This window comes from Gossypium hirsutum, chromosome A10 (assembly GCF_007990345.1).
Source record: "Gossypium hirsutum isolate 1008001.06 chromosome A10, Gossypium_hirsutum_v2.1, whole genome shotgun sequence".
In the NCBI taxonomy this organism is placed as follows: Eukaryota; Viridiplantae; Streptophyta; class Magnoliopsida; order Malvales; family Malvaceae; genus Gossypium; species Gossypium hirsutum.
The window spans coordinates 5,514,769-5,533,644 of NC_053433.1; the positions used below are offsets into that span (position 1 = coordinate 5,514,769).

General features: G+C 35.4%; 1 protein-coding gene across 1 annotated transcript; it reads left to right on the top strand.

Moving 5' to 3' along the window:
• The first annotated feature begins 5,424 nt into the window (after nt 1-5,424).
• LOC107897446 (uncharacterized) lies at nt 5,425-6,267 on the top strand. The gene is made up of 2 exons (XM_016822906.2): nt 5,425-5,664; nt 5,948-6,267. The coding sequence occupies exons 1-2, from the start codon at nt 5,479-5,481 to the stop codon at nt 6,089-6,091; spliced, it is 330 nt and encodes a 109-aa protein (XP_016678395.1). The 5' UTR covers nt 5,425-5,478; the 3' UTR covers nt 6,092-6,267.
• Nucleotides 6,268-18,876: the final 12,609 nt, after the last annotated feature.

Sequence of the window (18,876 nt, forward strand, 5' to 3'; positions counted from 1 at the left end):
TAAAATCGATATATTTAAAAAAGATAATAAGTAAATAAATACAAGAAAGAACTATAATAATAATAGTAATAATAATACTAAGTTAATTAATTTAATAATATAATAATAATAAGTAGTAAACATAAAAATAAAATATAATAATAACATTAAATTAATAAAAATAGCAAAAATAACAAAAAAAGATTAAATTGAATTTAAAATAAAAGTTTGGGGAAAATATGAAAATAAATAAAAGAGAAAAGGACCGAATCGAGTGCGCGAATAACAAGGAGGGACTAAAGGGGAAAATATTTCCGCCCTCCAAAACGCAGCATTTTACACAGGGCTAAAATGAAATCAAAGCAAAATTCTAGGGAAAATTAGAAATAAAAGAAACTTAATTGCAAAACTATAAAAAGCGAAAGGGCTAAATGTGGAAATAACTCATTTGTTGAAAACACGCGGATCCTGCTAGCGGGTCGGGTCAACACGCGGATCCTAAGGGGGAAAACGACTTCCTTTTGGCACTAAGGGGCATAAGTGAAATGGTGTTGTTTCACAACTCCTGTTTAAATCAATTTTTTTTTAAAAAAAAATCATTTTTACTCTTCTCTTAAAATAAAACAAAGAGGCTGTTTTAAAACTCGCTCTCCCCTTGATAAATTCTGGCCTGACTTTGGTCGATCACCGCCGTGGACTCCGCCGTTGATGACCGCCGTGTACGGTGGTCGTAGCTAGAAAAGTTCCCTTTTTCATGCGAATCAAAGAACCGGTACTTTCTTCCCTTTTTTATTTTATGTAAACGTATATAAAAGGAAAACAAATTCGAAAAGAAAAAAAAACAGAAAATAAAGATAAAATCACCTTTTCAGATCTTTTTCTTCTCTGTTTTGCTAGTTTTTATTTGAAAGTAAGTTCGTTTTTTTTTGTATTCAAAGTGTAAATGTAATGACCCGAATTTTAAGGTTATCAGAAAAATGTATTTTCGGGTCTCCGTTTCTGAAAAATGGATTAGTAAATAATTATTAAAAATGTTTATGAAGTTAGTCGAGTGGTTAATTAGAGTTTAATGAAGTAAATTTAGCTTAATTAAGGATAAATAGATAAAATGATTAAATTGAATGAAGTGTGAATGTTTAATTATAGAATAAAGAAAATTGAGGGGATTAAATAAGCAAATAAGCCAAAGTGAGTGTCAAGTGTGTGATAAAAATAAAATACATGTGTGATAAATAATGTACATACATTTGTAATACATGTATGTATTTACTTATTATTTAAGTAAGTATTAATGTATTTATTATTATTAAATTGATATTATATGATAAATAAATAAAAGAAAGACAAGTGTATGAAAATGATTTGATATAAGTGTAAAAATAAAAATATACACATTTGTAATACAAGTATTTGATAATAAATAGATATTTATTTAAATATTAAATTATTTCTATAATTATTAATTAATATTAATATTATATTATATTATGAAATAAATTAAAATAGTGACAAATGTGTGGTAATTATAAAATACATGTGTAATAAATTGAATACATACATTTGAAATATGTATATTTAATTATTAGTAGATATTTATTATTTATAAAAGATATTTATTAATTAAATAATTATATTATAAGATTTTTATGTAATAAATATATTAAATTATGACAAGTGTGTGGATAATAAATGGATACAAATGTAAAATAAATATTTGATATTAATTAGATATTTATTAAGTTAACATATTATATATATATATATATAAAGTAAAACAAAAGAAAAAGAAATGAAAAAAAAAAGATAGAAAAGAAACAGAATGAAGCGAAACAGAGAGCAAGGAAGAAAAGAAAAGAAAGAAAGGAAGAAAAGGGAAATTTTAGATTTCAAGGTTTGAAAGTTTAATTGGTAAGTCAATTTAGCCTTTTTTACTTAATTTTGATGTTTTAAAAGCTTTGGAACAAGATTTTGATAAAATTAAGTTGATATTTTGAAAGTTATTAGATTTCTAGATAATGTTCATGTTGAGTAAAATGATGAATTAAGGGCTAAATTGATAGAAATTCAAGTTAGAAATGAAATAAGGATTCAATTGTAAAATGATTCATAAGTTTTATGCTTTAAGGACTAAATTGAAATAATTTTGAAATTATGGTTTTATGATGAAAAATAGATAATTATGTCTAAGTTTGGTTAAAAATTGAGTAGAAATAAAGTATGAATTAAGATAGAAAAGTAAGTGAATTTATTTAGGATTAAATTGAAATTAAAAGTAGAAAATCAACATTTTGCACTAAGACTATTTTGGACAGCAGCAGTAGTCTAAATTTGAAAAATCACCAAAAAATTTAGAAATTTAATTAGAGAATGAATAAAATATGGAATTAAAGCTTATTGAGTCTAGTTTCTTATAGAAGAAACGGTATAAGCAATTGAATTGTAAATTATGAGATATAATGAATTTTGTGAGACAATGTCAGAATGAATTCGGGTTCCCCTGTTCTAAGTTTGGAAAATCACAAAAAATTGGAGAAAAATAATTAGAGGCTTAAAGTTATATGTTTAGAATCCCTAATGAGTCTATTTTCAGGAGAAATCAACGGGAATATTATTCGAGTTCTGTACTGTGAGATAATTAATTTTTAGTGAAGAAGGGTCGAAACTGTCAGATAGCAGAATAGGGGTGAATTTAAAGAATAAACTGTACTTAATGGCTAAACAAAAAATTCTAAAAATTTTATGGTAAGAAAATTTGTGAGTCTAGTTTCAGGAGAAATTAGCGGATCTTAATTTAGAATTCTGTAACTCAAGATATAAATTAGTAATGTATTAATGATTATGAATTGTATTATTTTCGTAGTCAATGTGGTACCAGAAAACTCGGCTAAGAAAGGACAAGACAAAGTCAACGGGAGTTAGCTCAGAAACTACGGTTTGTATTTCTATAATCCGAACTTAATACTTAAATTGTTGGATTTATTATTTAATATATATATGTAGTAGGTGTTTTGAGATGATTATTTGAATTGGATTGAATATTGATTATATTGAATTGATTTATGAATATATATATATATATGAATGTTTGAATTGAAATGAATATTGATGTGGAAATTGAATAATAAATATTTGTTATATTGGAAAATATATGTAGTTGGAAGTGTGATGAAATTGATAGAAAATTATGATTATTGTGAAATTAAATATTTATTAGTGAAAAGTGAATGGAATTATATTGAATTGAAAATATATAGTTAATGTCGAAACCATTTTGACAATAGGAATCGACTTTGTTTGAAAATGGAAATTAAAACAGGAGTTGCCACCGATCTTTATTAGGTGTGATCGGATCACCTTTGTTTTTAATAAAACATTTTAACTAAAACAGCGTTTTAGTCTACGAAATCCAAGAGAACAAGTTCGGGAGTTGGTTACGTGCGAGGAAGGATTAGCACCCTCGAAACGCCCAAAAATTGGTACCGAATTGATTAGTTAGTGCCTTAATGTCGAAAATTGAGAATCGGGAATGAGTTTGAAATACGATCCTTTTTATTAACATTAATTTTAAAAAGTTCGAATTAAATCAAAGTGATTGCTAAAGATTTCCTCGTCTCGAGATATCGAAGTATCACATCCCGTAAGTTAGGACACGATACCATGAACTCCTGAGCGCAAGTTGTCTTTAACTTTAATTGGAAATCCATGTGTTTTAAAACTCGAAAAGGATATTTGCTATTTAGAAACAATGAGGAAATCGAAACCCCGTAAGTTAGGGCACAATTCCTCGATGTTCAAAAAATAAAAAACATTGCCTTATTTGGGAAATTTCATTTTTGAATAGTAACGAGTACGATATTTAAACGACGTGTATTTGTTAGATTAAAATAAAATGATTTATTGGATAAATGTATTGGGCTTAATGTATGATACGACTTAGGCTAGATAAAACAAAGATATATCGTAGAGCACGGGATAATACAACATGAAATACAATGTTTATACAAGCAAATGACAATAATGAAAATACGAATAAACCAAATATAATACATACAATGGTAACATTCACATAACATATATCGCTTAGGCATTAATCACTAGTAATCAAAGACAAATGAATTAAATAAAATATAGCCATTTTTAAAAAAATAAAATAATAAAGCAAATTAAAATGAATAAAGTATAAAACAAATTTTATGATGATAAGAAATGAATTTAAAATAAATAATGTGAAAAGAAAGAAAGAAAAATTAATATCAATAATGTACAAAAAATAGAATATATGTAAAAGAAAATTTAAAATAGGTGAGATACAATACGTCAAAGAAATAATTAGTATATATATAAAAATAGATATAACGATTTGAAATTGATAACATATATAAAATTTTACAATAAATAATAAAACAATTTAAAATGAATGACACATAAAGCAAGTTTATAAAATGAATGATGTAAGAGAATTTTAAAACCTATATTATATAAAGCAAGTTACAAAAGATTCATATGAATAATTTTAAAATGGGTGATATATATAATTAAAAGTGTAAAATAGATAACATGGAATAAGTAGAATGGGTTTAAAATAAGGTATAAAATAACTTTGAACTAAATAATATATAAGTTAATTTAAAATTATAAATATGAAGTTTAAAATATATAATACGTAAAAGGATTAAAAATAGACAATATAAATATACTTTATAATAACGATTTAGATATGATATATAAAAAATTATTAGAAATACATAATACATAATAACTAAAGAATAAACAACGTAACATAATTTGAAATAAATATATGGCAAAAAACAGTTTTGAAATAATAGTAAACATATAGAAACTTAAAATAAATGGTATATATATACAAATATAATAAGTAAGGATTATAAATAAATAATACATACATAAAGTAAGTTGAGATAAATAGTAATAATTAGAATAAACAACATATTAAAATGAGTTACAATAAATAATAATGATATGAACAAACTGTGTATTAAAACAAATTAAGATAGATATAAAGAGAATGAATTGAATGAATTTAGGATATAGATGAAAATGAATCAGAATTTCAAGGTATAAATTTGAAATAATAAAAAAAGGCCCACCAAGGATTAAATTGAAACGCGCTGAGACTTGCGAAGACCAACTGGAGTAATATTCCAAGTCTAATACGCTGCATTTCGTATGTTTAGTCCAGGGATCAAATCAAAGAGGGAATAAAATAATCGGGCTAGATTTAAAAGAAGAAAAAAAAAGAGGCAAATCAGAACTAAAACAAATATCAAGAAAAGGGGAAGGGACCAAAGTGGGTAATTTCCCATTTAGGGAAACACGCGGACCCCCTTTAAATGGTGCCGTTTCATAACTAAAAAAAAGGCCCAATTTTTTTGTTTATTCTATTTTTTACCTTAGTGCTTTTAAAGAAAACAAAAAAGATAGCATTCCTTCTCTCTCTCTCCCTCTTTCTTCTCCTCTTAGCCTCCCCCATGGCCGGACATGGGTTCATCGGAAGGTGACTCCACGTTCGCTCCGCGAACGGCGACCGGTATCACACGAGGTGGGCTTCCTTTGTTCCTTCTCCGAACGGAGGTCGAAGACAAAGCCTTTGCGGCCCATCACAACGGAAGAGAAGAGAAAAGGCCCCGGTCGGTTCGTCGGAGCACCCCAAACAGTGAATCGGAGGTACCTTTTACTACTTTTCCTTTATTCTTGTTTCTTAAACGAAGAAATATATAAAAAAAACAAAGAAAATCGAAGATTGAAACATCCACAAAAATATTCACCTTTCGAAAACTCTATTCCTTTTTTGATTTTATTGTGCCTGTCCAAAAAAACCTACAAGGAGAGATGTGGCTTTTAAAGCCGAAAAAAAATACAAGATTCGTTTTTTGTGTTTTTATTCTTTTTATCGTTTCCATGTTGTTTGCTAATTTTTCTTTTTCGTTTCTTGTGTTTCGCGTGCTAGTTTCATCTTGCAGGTGTCAGACGCGTGGAAGGCCGGTGGTTGGTGCCCTCGGCGGTGGTGGTGGTGCACGTGATGGCCAAGGGCAGAGGGGAGTGGCGGCTGAAATCTTGGTGGCTAGGTTTTTTGCTGTTGAAAAATGTTTAGTTTGTTGGGCTAGGTGGGCTTTAGGGTTTTGTATTATTTAGGTCATTTAGTTTTGGGTTTGGGCTATTCAATGTGGAAATTGGGCCTGTTGTTTTTTCTTTTCTTTTCTTTTTTTTTTTGTAAAATGGACTTTTTTTTGGGACTTTTATATTTTGGAATTAATTTGGGTTTTTATTTCTTGTTGGCCAGGCCAAAATTGGCTATAACAGTTGCCCCTCTTTGCTCATTGTCGTGTAACGAGAATAGAGCAAAGACCTTAGAAGAGCTAATTTTGCCTAGTCTTACTGAATCTTAACTTCTTTGGAGCTTCTTTTCTTCGAGTAGCCTCATTTTATCCCACTGCATCCTCAGGGATATAGGAACTAGTGCTACGATTTGCTCAAATGCAATTTCAGAGAGAAGAGATTTGTAGCTTCAATCTACTCTGCTGGTACTTCAAAGGGATAAAATTTGGTAATTTTAACCTGCTCCACTGCGTCTTCAGGGAGATGAGGTTTGTGACTTCAAACTGCTCCACTGCAACTTCAGGGAAACAAGATGTACACTCTTCAGCCTACTCCACTACTGCTTAGGGAGATAGGGTCTACAATTTCTAGCCTATTACCTTACTGCTTAAGGGGTTAAGGCTCGTCGTCTTTGATCTGTTTCCCTACTGCTTAGGGTGATAAGATCTGTAAATTTTTAGCCTATTACCCTACTGTTTGGGGGTTTAAGGCCCTTCGTCTTCGATCTGCTCCACTACTGCTTAGGGAGATAAAATCTGTAATTTGGTCCGTTACCCTACTTCTTAGGGGTTTAAGACCTTTCGTCTTCGATCTGTTTCCCTACTGCTTAGGGGATTAAGATCTGAAAATTCAGCCTGTTACCCTACTGCTTAGGGGGACAGGATGGTGGCTTAAATCTGCTCCACTGCAACTTCAGAGAGACAAAATTTACCGTTTTCGATCTGTTCCATTGTAACTTCAGGGAGACACGATCTGTAAAATTACCGATGTTGCTACACCATCCTCCAGGGACATGATCTATAGAATCGGTTTTATGTATCTATGCTTATGTCAAATAATTAGGATGCTATGATCAAAATGAATCAAGTGCTCCTAACTAAATGTGTATGAATAATGCTTGTATAAATGCAAAAATGTCATTTTTTAATGCTTAGTTTGATATTACTCGTTGTTCATCGAGGTTTTATCGTAAATGTACTACTCTATCTTTTCTTCAACTGATATCTTCGGCAGAAAATTTGAAGAAATAATCAAAATTTGGGCCATTCTTTCCCCAATATTTCCAACCTTTGAACGTAGGGTGATTCAAACTAATTAGCCCCGTTTCGGATCTTCGTATCATTTAGAAGTATTTCAGAGTAATATGTAGAACTCTTTCTGAATATTATTAGTCCATTAATCATCATTTCAATGAAAGACGCTTAAAAAAAAGATCATCACAATAGGCAAGATGAAATTTTATTGAGAGCGAAGTTCAAAATGAACAAGGCAATCAAGATGGCACATTTGCTAAGATACAAAATGAGAACTTATGAATTAATCAAGGTAGCACATTCAAAAAAAATACAAAATGAATAAGATAAGAATAGGTGCCCCAGATATCGCAGTATGAGCTTCGTTGCACGAACTTCTCGAGGACCCTTTTGAACTCAGTATGTGTTTGGAAGACCAAGAGTACTTTGCTGATGCCCCAAAATGTAGCATCATTCCTTCTTGTTAATTCAGAGAAGACAATACTACTAGATACCCCACTTCGATTTGAATTGCCCATTCCTGGGTTTTCAATTCAAAACCCCTTTGGTCTCAAAGTGCCTTTTCACGGGTTTTCGCTTTGGCCTCTCCATTTTTTTTATAGGTAAAATACCTCTTGACCGAATCTGAATTCACAGGATTAGGCAAGATTTTACCATCCATCTCGGTCAAAATTAAAGCTCCTCCAGAGAAAGCCTTCTTTACCACATAAGGTCCCTCCCAATTCGGCATCCATTTCCCTCTAAAGTCCTTTTGTATGGGGAGGATCTTTTTCAATACGAGGTCTCCTTCATAAAATTCTCTAGGGCGAACCTTCTTATTATAAGCCCGCATCATTCTCTTTTGATACATTTGACCATGACGGATAGCCTTTAGCCTCTTTTCTTCGATCAAGTTCAACTGGTCGTATCGAGATTGGATCCATTCTGCTTCATCTAATTTTAGTTCTGAAAGTACGCGTAGAGAGGGAATCTCGATCTCAATAGGCAGAACCGCTTCCATTCCATAAACTAAAGAAAAATGTGTTGCCCCGGTAGAAGTTCTGACTGACGTCTAGTAGGCGTATAGGGCAAATGGTAATTTCTCATGCCAATCTTTATAGGTCTCAGTCATTTTTCCTATAATCTTCTTGATGTTCTTATTGGCTGCTTCGACTGCAACATTCATCTTTGGGCGATACGGTGACGAGTTATGATGTTTGATCTTGAAATGGCTACAAACTTTCGCTATCGTGCTATTGTTCAAGTTCAATGCATTGTCGGATATGATTCTTTCAGGCATCCCATATCGACATATAATCTATTTCTTTAAGAACTTACTAACTACCGACTTTATGACGTTGGCGTAAGAAATAGCCTCTACCCACTTGGTGAAGTAATCTATGACCACAAAGATGAATCGGTGTCCATTAGATGCCTTTGGTGAGATCGGCCCAATGACATCCATGCCCCACATGGAGAAAGGCCATGGAGAAGTCATGACATGAAGGGGTGAAGGAGGTACATGCATTTTATCTCCATAAATTTGGCATTTATGGCACTTTTTGGCATAGTTGATGCAATCTCCTTCCATGGTGGACCAATAATATCCGAATCTCATAATCTGTCTGGCCATGGTGAAACCATTAACGTGTGTTCCACAGACACCCTCATGAATCTCTTCCAGGATTTGCTTAGCCTCGATAGCATCTACACATCTTAAGAGTACCTGATCCTTCCTTCTTTTGTATAGGATCTCTCCATCCAAGACATAGTCACTAGCCAGCCTTCTTAGTGTCCTTTTATCATTCTCAGTCGCTTGGCCTGGGTATTCACGACTCTTCACATATCGTAAAATACCCTGGTACCAAGGATGATCATCTTTCTCTTCTTCTTCTTCAATGTTGCAGCAATGAGCCGGAGCCTCATAAATACTCATTTGGATAGGCTTCATATCCTCTTATTTATTCACTTTGATCATAGAAGCTAAGGTTGCCAAAGCATCAGCCATCTGGTTTTCGTCTCGTGGAAGGTAGCAGAAAGTGATATCGTCAAACTCCTCGATTAACTCAAGAACCAGCCTTCGATAATTGATCAGCTTAGGGTCTCTTGTCTCCCATTCCCCTTTAAACTGATAGATCACTAATGTAAAATCCCCATATACCCCTAGCACTTTAATCTTACGTTCTATTGTTTGTGCAATCAAAATCCAGTTTGCTGGTGAAAGGATAATGATCTTCGTTTGAGGATACTAAGACTGCCCCGATTCCGTTACCCACAGCATTTGAAGCTCCGTCGAAATTCAATTTCCACAAGTAACCTTCTTGAGAGTCTTCTTCGGTGGTCGCAACGTACATTAGGTCTTCATTCGGGAAGTCAAAGCTCAATGGTTCATAATCTTCTAAAGCTCTACTGGCCAGAAAATCTACTATTGCACTCCCCTTTACAGCCTTTTGGGTCACGTAGACTATGTCAAACTCAGAAAGCAAAATTTACCAACGAGCCATTCTTCCGTTCAAAGCATTTGACTCAATCACATACTTCAAAGGATCTAGTTTCGAGATAAGCCAAGTTGTGTGGTACAACATGTATTGTCTCAGTCTTCGGGTTGTTCAAATTAAAGCACAACACAACTTCTCGATCGACGAATATCTTGTCTTACATTCGGTGAATTTCTTGTTGAGATAGTATATCACTTTCTCCTTTCTTCCTGACTCGTCATGTTGGCCCAACACGCATCCCATGGAGTTTTCAAACACTGTCAAGTACAGTATCAGTGGTTTATCCGGGCAAGGTGGCATCAGTACTGGGGCACTGGACAAATAATGTTTGACTTTATCGAATTTTTTCTCGCACTCCTCATCCCAAACACCTGGATTATGCTTCCTAAGGAGACGAAATATAGGGTCACATTTCTCCGTTAGTTGTGAGATGAAACGGGCGATGTAATTTAATCTTCCTAGGAAACCTCGAACTTCTTTTTGAGTGCGTGGTGGGGGTAATTCTTGTATAGCCTTCACTTTATCTGGGTCAATCTCGATTCCCCTCTCATTGACTACAAATCCCAACATTTTTCCTAACCTAGCCCCAAAAGGGCACTTTGCGGGATTGAGCTTTAGTTGGAACTTTCTTAATCTCAAGAATAGTTTCCTCGGGACTTGAACATGCTCCTTCTTGGTTTTGGATTTTGCAATCATGTCGTCAACGTAAACTTCGATCTCCTTATGCATCATGTCATGGAACAAAGTTGCCATGGCTCTCTGATATGTTGCTCCTGCGTTCTTTAATCCGAATGGCATCACTTTATAACAAAACGTTCCCCACATGGTTACAAATGTTGTATTTCCATGTTTTCATGATGCATTTTTATCTGGTTATATCTCGAGAAGCCGTCCATGAAGGAGAAAAGTGAGTAACCTGCTGTGTTGTCCACTAGTGTATCAATGTGAGGCAATGGAAAATTGTCTTTGGGGCTGGCTTTATTCAAGTCCCGATAGTCCACGCACATCTGTACCTTCCCATCTTTCTTAGGAACTGGGACTATGTTGGCTACCCATTCTGAATACTTGACCACTTGTAAGAAACCGGCGTCGAATTACTTTTTGACCTCTTCCTTTATCTTTAACAAAACATCGGGTCTCATCTTTCGGAGTTTCCGTTGTACTGGCCTGCATTCTTCCTTTATAGGGAGTCGATGTACCACAATATCAGTATTCAATCCGGGCATGTCTTGATATGACCATGCGAAGACATCCTTGAATTCCCAGAGTAACTCGATGATGTCTTGCTTTGTTTCTGCAGCGATACTAGCTCCAATTTTCACCTCTTTTCCTTCTCCTAAGCTAACAATTTCCACTAACTCCTTATGAGGTAGGATTTGTTTCTCCTCTTGATCTACCATCCTTAACAAATCAGGAGATAGGCTACAATTTCGGTCATCTTCAAAATTCTCAGTGTCCTCCATACACAAATCTTGCTCGAAAGGAATCTCTGGGTCATTGGCAACGTTGCTCATATCATTGATATCTAGAGACCTGTTATGGATGAAGAAAGAAATCCAAAGAACAAAAGAATCTAAGAATATTTTATTTGTGTGGTATGATTATGTATGAAGTAGAAAAAATAAAAGAATATTTGCTCAATATGATACGCAAAAATGCATTTTTATTGAAATGACGATATTTGGACATATGCCTATTTCATAAAAGGATTCTTATTGCCCCTAGGTATAGAGCAATAAGCTTGTTTTGAACATTACTCTGAATTAATTCTAAAAGTTACAGGGATCTCCTCCACGATCCAATTGTTCAAAACACTTCCAGGAATGTAAGGGCAAATTCCAGATAAATCCCTTTCTTCAGCTTTTTCTTCAGATATGGCGTTAATGCTCCAACTTCCCAACATCATTTCTGCCACTTTCTGCATTGTCATCTCTTGTTTTGGATGGATAGTTCCTCCGAACACGAACGTTCGGGATAAATGAGGGAAGGTCATTGGTTCCCATTTGACCTCCTCACCGCGCAGACGTGCTCTTCTCATCTCTTGCCTTTTTTTCCAGCTCCTTCTTCTTTTGCTTCGCGTCTGGCTTGAATTCTAAGCCAAAGCGGTCTCGTTTTTCTTTTAGCATTAGTATCTCGCTCCTTTCTTGGAGGTACCTTCCAAGTCCTCTTCCCGGCAGGGCTCCTTTGCCGACCGTCAGTCGCAGGCCCATCCTCGTAGCTTTGGATATTTTGAGCATTGGGATCTTGTTTCCTTCGACAATGAATGTAGCATTGACGAATTCTAGTGATCGAAAGGAACATTCTATCGCCTCATCGTCTGCACCCACGTACGGTGTGCCATTGGTGACAGATGCAATAATATCTTCCTCCGTATTTATCGTTACCAACCTACCCTTATTTACCAACTTTAACTTTTGGTGTAGGGATGATGGCACTTCCCCCGCCGAGTGAATCCACGGTCTCCCCAACAGGCAATTGTATGATGGCTTGATGTCCATTACCAAGAAGTCCACATTGTATGTATTTGGGCCAATCAAGAGAGGTATCTCGATCTTTCCCATCACTTTTCTTTCCGTACCGTCGAATGCTCTTACGACGTTTTGACATGTCTTTATGTGAGAGTTATCCACTGGCAACCTATTTAACGTGGACAAGGGCATGACATTCAATACCGATCCATTATCAATCAATACCCCCGGCAATGTGTATTCTTTGAAGCGAGTGGTAATATGTAGGGCCTTTGTAGATCCCATGCCTCCCGGTGGTATTTCATCATCATTAAAGAAAATAAAATTATCTGCGCTGATGTTATTGACCAGACGATCGAGTTTGTTGACAGAGATGTCATCTGCAACATATGTTTCATTTAAAACATTCATCAATGCACTTCGGTGAGTTTCTAAACTCAAAAGCAATGCTAGCACGATATGCGAGCTAGCTGTTTGTGCAATTGCTCCACAACACTGTACTCGCTGTGTTTTAAGAATTTTAAGAATTCTTTAGCCTCTTTTTCAGTTACAGGTTCATTGACAGGTGATTCAGGTCTGGTCATCTTTTCCTTTTCTTGTTCAACGACCACGGATTTTCCTTTAGCTGATTCTACCTTTGTGTTCGGAGTATAACGCCTTCCGCTGCGTGTATAGAAACCTTCGTCTTGACCTTTCTTCGAAGTGCCAACTGGATTCTCCCCTCCCGGGATCGTTATGTTACAGTCGTAATTCTAAAGAACCCTTTTGCTATCCTTATAAAGGAAAGCAACGGGCTTTTGAATTATGACCTTTGGCATAATTGGTACTCCGACTTCATTGACTCTTGGTCGGGATATAATTACGACCAGGTGATTGACCATTCGGTCATTGTTGGTTGGCCCTTGCTCTAACGTGCACACATCTTCTCCCTTCGGGCCCTCGGTGTACTCAAAAAATTCGATCTCTTTATTTTCTATCAATCTCTGTACCAGAGCCCTGAATTCATTGCACTTTTTGATCTCATGCCCTTCCTCATCGTGGAATTCACAATAGTACTTCCCTCCTTCAGGCTTCTCCTCTAAACCTTGTATAAGTAAACCTTCCTCCACCATTTTCTTCCAAACCCATCTCAACGGGGTCTTTACCTCCGATACGTCCATCTTAGTTCTCCTTCCTCCTCTTTCGCCTATCGCGTTTACCCCATTGTCTGAATGACTGGGTAACGATTTCCCGCCACATTAGGTTTTGTGGGATCATCGAACTTCACAATGCCCATCTTTATGAACCTTTCGACTAATTTTTTGAAGGCCGTGCAGTTCTCAATTGTATGCCCCGCAATTCCTGCATGGTATTCGCATTACGCGTTTGCATCATACCATTTTGGGAATGGAGGTTGCATGGGTTTTAAGTAAAAAAGAGACACCACATGCACATCGAACAGATTTTGGTAAAGCTCCCTATACGTCATTGAGATTGGTGTGAACTGGACTCTTTCCGTGTTAGGCCTTGGGTTGGAATCTTGACTCGCGGAGCCTTGATGGCTAGTAGTCACTGCCCTCAGCTAGTTTACTATGACCGGCTTGGAATAACCCTTATAATATGCGCTCGCATTGTTCACCTTTCTTTCATTCTTAGAGCCGTTCTCTTGGCATTTTCCCCCGCTTCAATCTTCCCACATCTTACCGCGTTTTCTATCATCTCCTCGGACATTACTATGTCCGAGAAGCTTTTAGTAGCACTTCCTAACATGTGGGTAATGAATGGGGCCTTTAGAGTTTTGATAAATAGCATGGTCATTTCCTTCTCTAAGAGGGGTGGCTGGACTTGCATCGCTATTTCCCTCCACCGTTGTGCATACTGTCTGAAGCTCTCACTCGGCTTCTTTCCATGTTTTGTAGGGTAATTCTGTCAGGTGCTATGTTCGTCACGTGACCGTATTGTTTTATGAAAGCTTGAGCCAAGTCCTTCCACGAACCAATTTGGGCACGGCTGAGCTGGTTATACCACTTGGCCGCAGATCCGATCAGACTGTCCTGGAAACAGTGGATCAACAGCTGATCATTGTTAACGTACCCTGTCATTCTTTGACAGAACATCGTAATATGAGCTTCAGGGCAGCTCGTCCCGTTATACTTTTCGAACTCCGGGGTTTTAAATTTTGGTGGGAGCATCAGATCTGGGACCAAGCTTAAGTCCTTAGCATCGACCCCGCCACGGTAATCAGCAGTCTCCATTGCTTTAAACAACATATTAAAATGAGTTACAATAAATAATAATGATATGAACAAACTGTGTAGTAAAATAAATTAAGATAGATATAAAGAGAATGAATTGAATGAATTTAGGATATAGATGAAAATGAATCAGAATTTCAAGGTATAAATTTGAAATAATAAAAAAAGGCCCACCAAGGACTAAATTGAAATGCGCTGAGACTTGCGAAGACCAACTGGAGTAATATTCCAAGTCTAATACGTTGCATTTCGTATGTTTAGTCCAGGGATCAAATCAGAGAGAGAATAAAATAATCGGGCTAGATTTAAAAGAAGAAAAAAAAGAGGCAAATCAGGACTAAGACAAATATCAAGAAAAGGGGAAGGGACCAAAGTGGGTAATTTCCCATTTAAGGGAAACACGCGGACCCCCCTTTAAATGGTTCCGTTTCATAACTAAATAAAATGCCCAATTTTTTTGTTTATTCCATTTTTTACCCTAGTGCTTTTAAAGAAAACAAAACAGATAGAATTCCTTCTCTCTCTCTCCCTCTTTCTTCTCCTCTTAGCCTCCCCTATGGCCGGACATGGGTTCATCGGAAGGTGACTCCACGTTCGCTCCTCCAACAGCGACCGGTATCACACGAGGTGGGCTTCCCTTGTTCCTTCTCCGAACGGAGGTCGAAGACAAAGCCTTTGCGGCCCACCACAATAGAAGAGAAGAGGAAAGGCCTCGGTCGGTTCGTCAGAGCACCCCAAACAGTGAATCGGAGGTACCTTTTACTACTTTTCCTTTATTCTTGTTTCTTAAACGAAGAAATATATAAAAAAACAAAGAAAATCGAAGATTGAAACATCCACAAAAATATTCACCTTTCGAAAACTCTATTCCTTTTTTATTTTATTCTGCCTGTCCAAAAAAAACTACAAGGAGAGATGTGGCTTTTAAAGCCGAAAAAAAATACAAGATTCGTTTTTTGTGTTTTTATTCTTTTTATCGTTTCCATGTTGTTTGCTAATTTTTCTTCTTCGTTTCTTATGTTTCGCGTGCTAGTTTCATCTTCCAGGTGTCAGACGCGTGGAAGGCCGGTGGTTGGTGCCCTAGGCGGTGGTGGTGGTGCACGTGATGGCCAAGGGCAGAGGGGAGTGGCGGCTGAAATCTTGGTGGCTAGGTTTTTTGCTGTTGAAAAATGTTTAGTTTGTTGGGCTAGGTGGGCTTTAGGGTTTTGTATTATTTGGGTCATTCAGTTTTGGGTTTGGGCTATTCAATGTGGAAATTGGGCCTGTTGTTTTTTCTTTTCTTTTTTTTTTTGTAAAATGGACTTTGTTTTGGGACTTTTATATTTTGGAATTAATTTGGGTTTTTATTTCTTGTTGGCCAGGCCAAAATTGGCTATAACAGTTAATTAATTAAAATATAAATTAATTGAAAACTGAAAAATAAATTAAATACCCTATTAACTAGTCGGACTAGTCGGATATAGTTGGCATGCCATAGGATATGGAAGAGTACGGGTTTTGCCGGCTTGCTGATCAGCACTTATGTGCCGACTACTATTACTATTACCGTTACTGTTACCGATTCGGCACTTTTTGTGTCGGATATTGTTACTGTTACTGTTACTGTTACTGTTACTGTTACTGTTTCGGATTTGTTCCGATGAAGTACTCTGTGTACCGTACTGCTACTGTTACTGTTACTCTTCCGGCTTCGGCCGATGAGGCACTATGTGCCGTACTAGTGTGTTGGTTGGATCCGTGTATCCGTCTGAGTCTGAGTCATGTTAATAGGGGTAAATAAAGGTATAAAATAATTGATTATTACTGAATAATTGACAGTTACCGGATAATTGACTGTTACTGGATATTAGACTGTTACTGAATAATTGAATATTACTGAATAATTGATCATTACTGAATAACTGATTGTCACTGAATGAATAACTGTTACCGAATAACTTAATTGTTACTGAATATCTTATTTTACTGAATAATTGACTGTTACTGGATAACCGATCAATTGATCGATACTGAATAACTGGTTATCATTGAATAATTGATTGTTACCGAATAACTGACTGTTACTGAATAAATAATTGTTCTGATTGTTAATAAACATTACTAATTGATTAATTGCTATTGAAATTAATAAACGATTTGAAATTTAAAGTAAACCAAAACATTGGTTGGAAAGTGAATGTTTGAATACTCATTGAGTTTGAATAGTTCTATATATATATATATAATAAGTTTTATAATTGCTTAAGTGTTCAGATTATAGAAATACCACTGAGTGTATACTCACCGTACAGTTTGTTTCTGTGCGCAGGTTAAGTTAAGGCTAGACTGTTGAATCAGCATCCGAGGCCGATCCCGAATTCAATGAGGTAAAGTATGTTGAGTATTGATAATGACATGTACCTAGGATGTTTAATGAGAGTCATTTAGGTTGTAAAAGTATTGATGAAATAAGTAAATTATTGTTGGCAACGGTATATAGTATGAATTTTGAAATTTATTAAAAATTCGTAGTGATTCTAAATTAGTTCCAAATTGAATTTACTGTTCATATTGGACCACGATGGCCCATTAAAGGGACGACATCTTAAAACTAAGATGAGTGTGAATATTTATTTTAATTAATGACCGAAATTGGACTGTACTGGCTGGTAATGTCTCGTAACCCTGTTCCGGCGACGGTATAGGGTAAAGGACGTTACAGTCCCTCCTTTTTTACAAATCTGTTCTATGGTTTTTATAGCCATTTCATACACTTTTTTATATTATTTTCTACTGTTCTTGCATTTCTTGTGTGTTCTTTGTTGTCCTTTTTCCTTTTTTCTTGCAAGCGGTGGTTGAGGGGTGTCAGACGGCACGTGGGTGGCGTACAGCGCTTGGAGGTGCTAGAGGCTGGCTGCGGCGCAAGGCTAGGGTTTTCTTTTTGTTTTGGTTGAAAATTGCTTAAGCTGTTCGGTCATTAGGCTTTTAGGGTTTTTTAATTTTGGGTTTTAGGTTTGGTTTATTGTAAATTGGGCTGTTCAATGTAATTTGGGTTGGTATGGGTAGTAGGCATGTTGTTTGTTTTGTAATGGACTGTAAGAAATTTTTTTGGACTTTTATTATTTGGTTTTATTTTTTTCGGGCCCAGGCCAAAATTGGCCTATTACAATCATAACATAAGTACACCCTACTTAAATGCTTTCACATTTTCAAGCATGTGTCTAAGCCTATTTCGATCGTCTAATAATTCATACATTTCCATGCTTTCATAGCAATTCTAATTGAAGCAATTGATGATCTTTCCTTCTTTTCATACTTGTTTAACCACAATTTAAATAAAACAAGGCATATCACAACTTAATTTGGCCCAAAAGCCTAACACATAATCATTAATCCAATTAGCCATGCCATGAATTCATATGTCATAGATGTATATCATTTCTATTTATTTTGCGTACATATCTGTGCTAGTTCGTATTGAACTAATATAACCTTGTAACAGCACTGTGTCCGTTGGCCCACTTAGACTAATACCAGATAAGTGAATATCTCACACACTATGTGCCAACATGTAAATCAATTTACCATTAATAGGTTTCATTTATTAGCTAAACACAAAAACAATCGATATTAGTATGAAATTATAACTTAACCAAATAAGATTTCAGTTCTTTCGATAATTCAAGTAACATTACCGCAAGATCTACTAGAAACGTGGCACCCGGTAACGTAGAAAAGATTGCGCCCAGCGTTAGTCAGATTAACCGACAGTATTAAATGTGAGCCCAGCTCTAGTTGGATAAACCAACGATATTTGCACCCAGTGTTAGTCGAATATACCGATGATAGTAATTGTGAGCCTAGCTCTAGGTGGATAAACCAACGATATTTGCACCCAATGCTAGTCAGGTATACCGACGATAGTAATTGTGAGCCCAGCTCTAGTTAGATAAACCAATGGTAATTGCGCCCAGGGCTAGTCGGGATAAACCGACGGTTATACAATTATCTACTTCCATAAATTTCTCATTCATTTTCTTTAATATTAATTCCATAATATGCATATATTTTATATCAAGAGCTAATTTAGCATTAATTAGTTAATTCGTAATTAAAAATAAAATTTAGTTCGAGTCCACGAACTTACCTCAATTTCGCACGGAGATGACGGTTGTTTAATCCACGACTTTATCTTTTCTACGATTTTGTTCCGAAAGTTGCTTTTCTTGATCTATATAATCAAATTTAACTCATTTAATCATATTTCTAATTAATTCGATCTAAATTTCATGTTATGAAAAAATTACCATTTTACCCCTATATTTTTTACCTTTTTTATAAATTAGTCACTAGGTTCGTAAAATGAAAT

What these genes read in the sequence shown, in the direction of transcription:
- LOC107897446 (XM_016822906.2), top strand. Translation starts at nt 5,479, where the DNA reads ATGGGTTCATCGGAAGGTGACTCCACGTTCGCTCCGCGAACGGCGACC. An exon ending in CCCCAAACAGTGAATCGGAG is followed by an intron (nt 5,665 to 5,947) that starts GTACCTTTTACT and finishes TTCGCGTGCTAG; the next exon opens with TTTCATCTTGCAGGTGTCAG.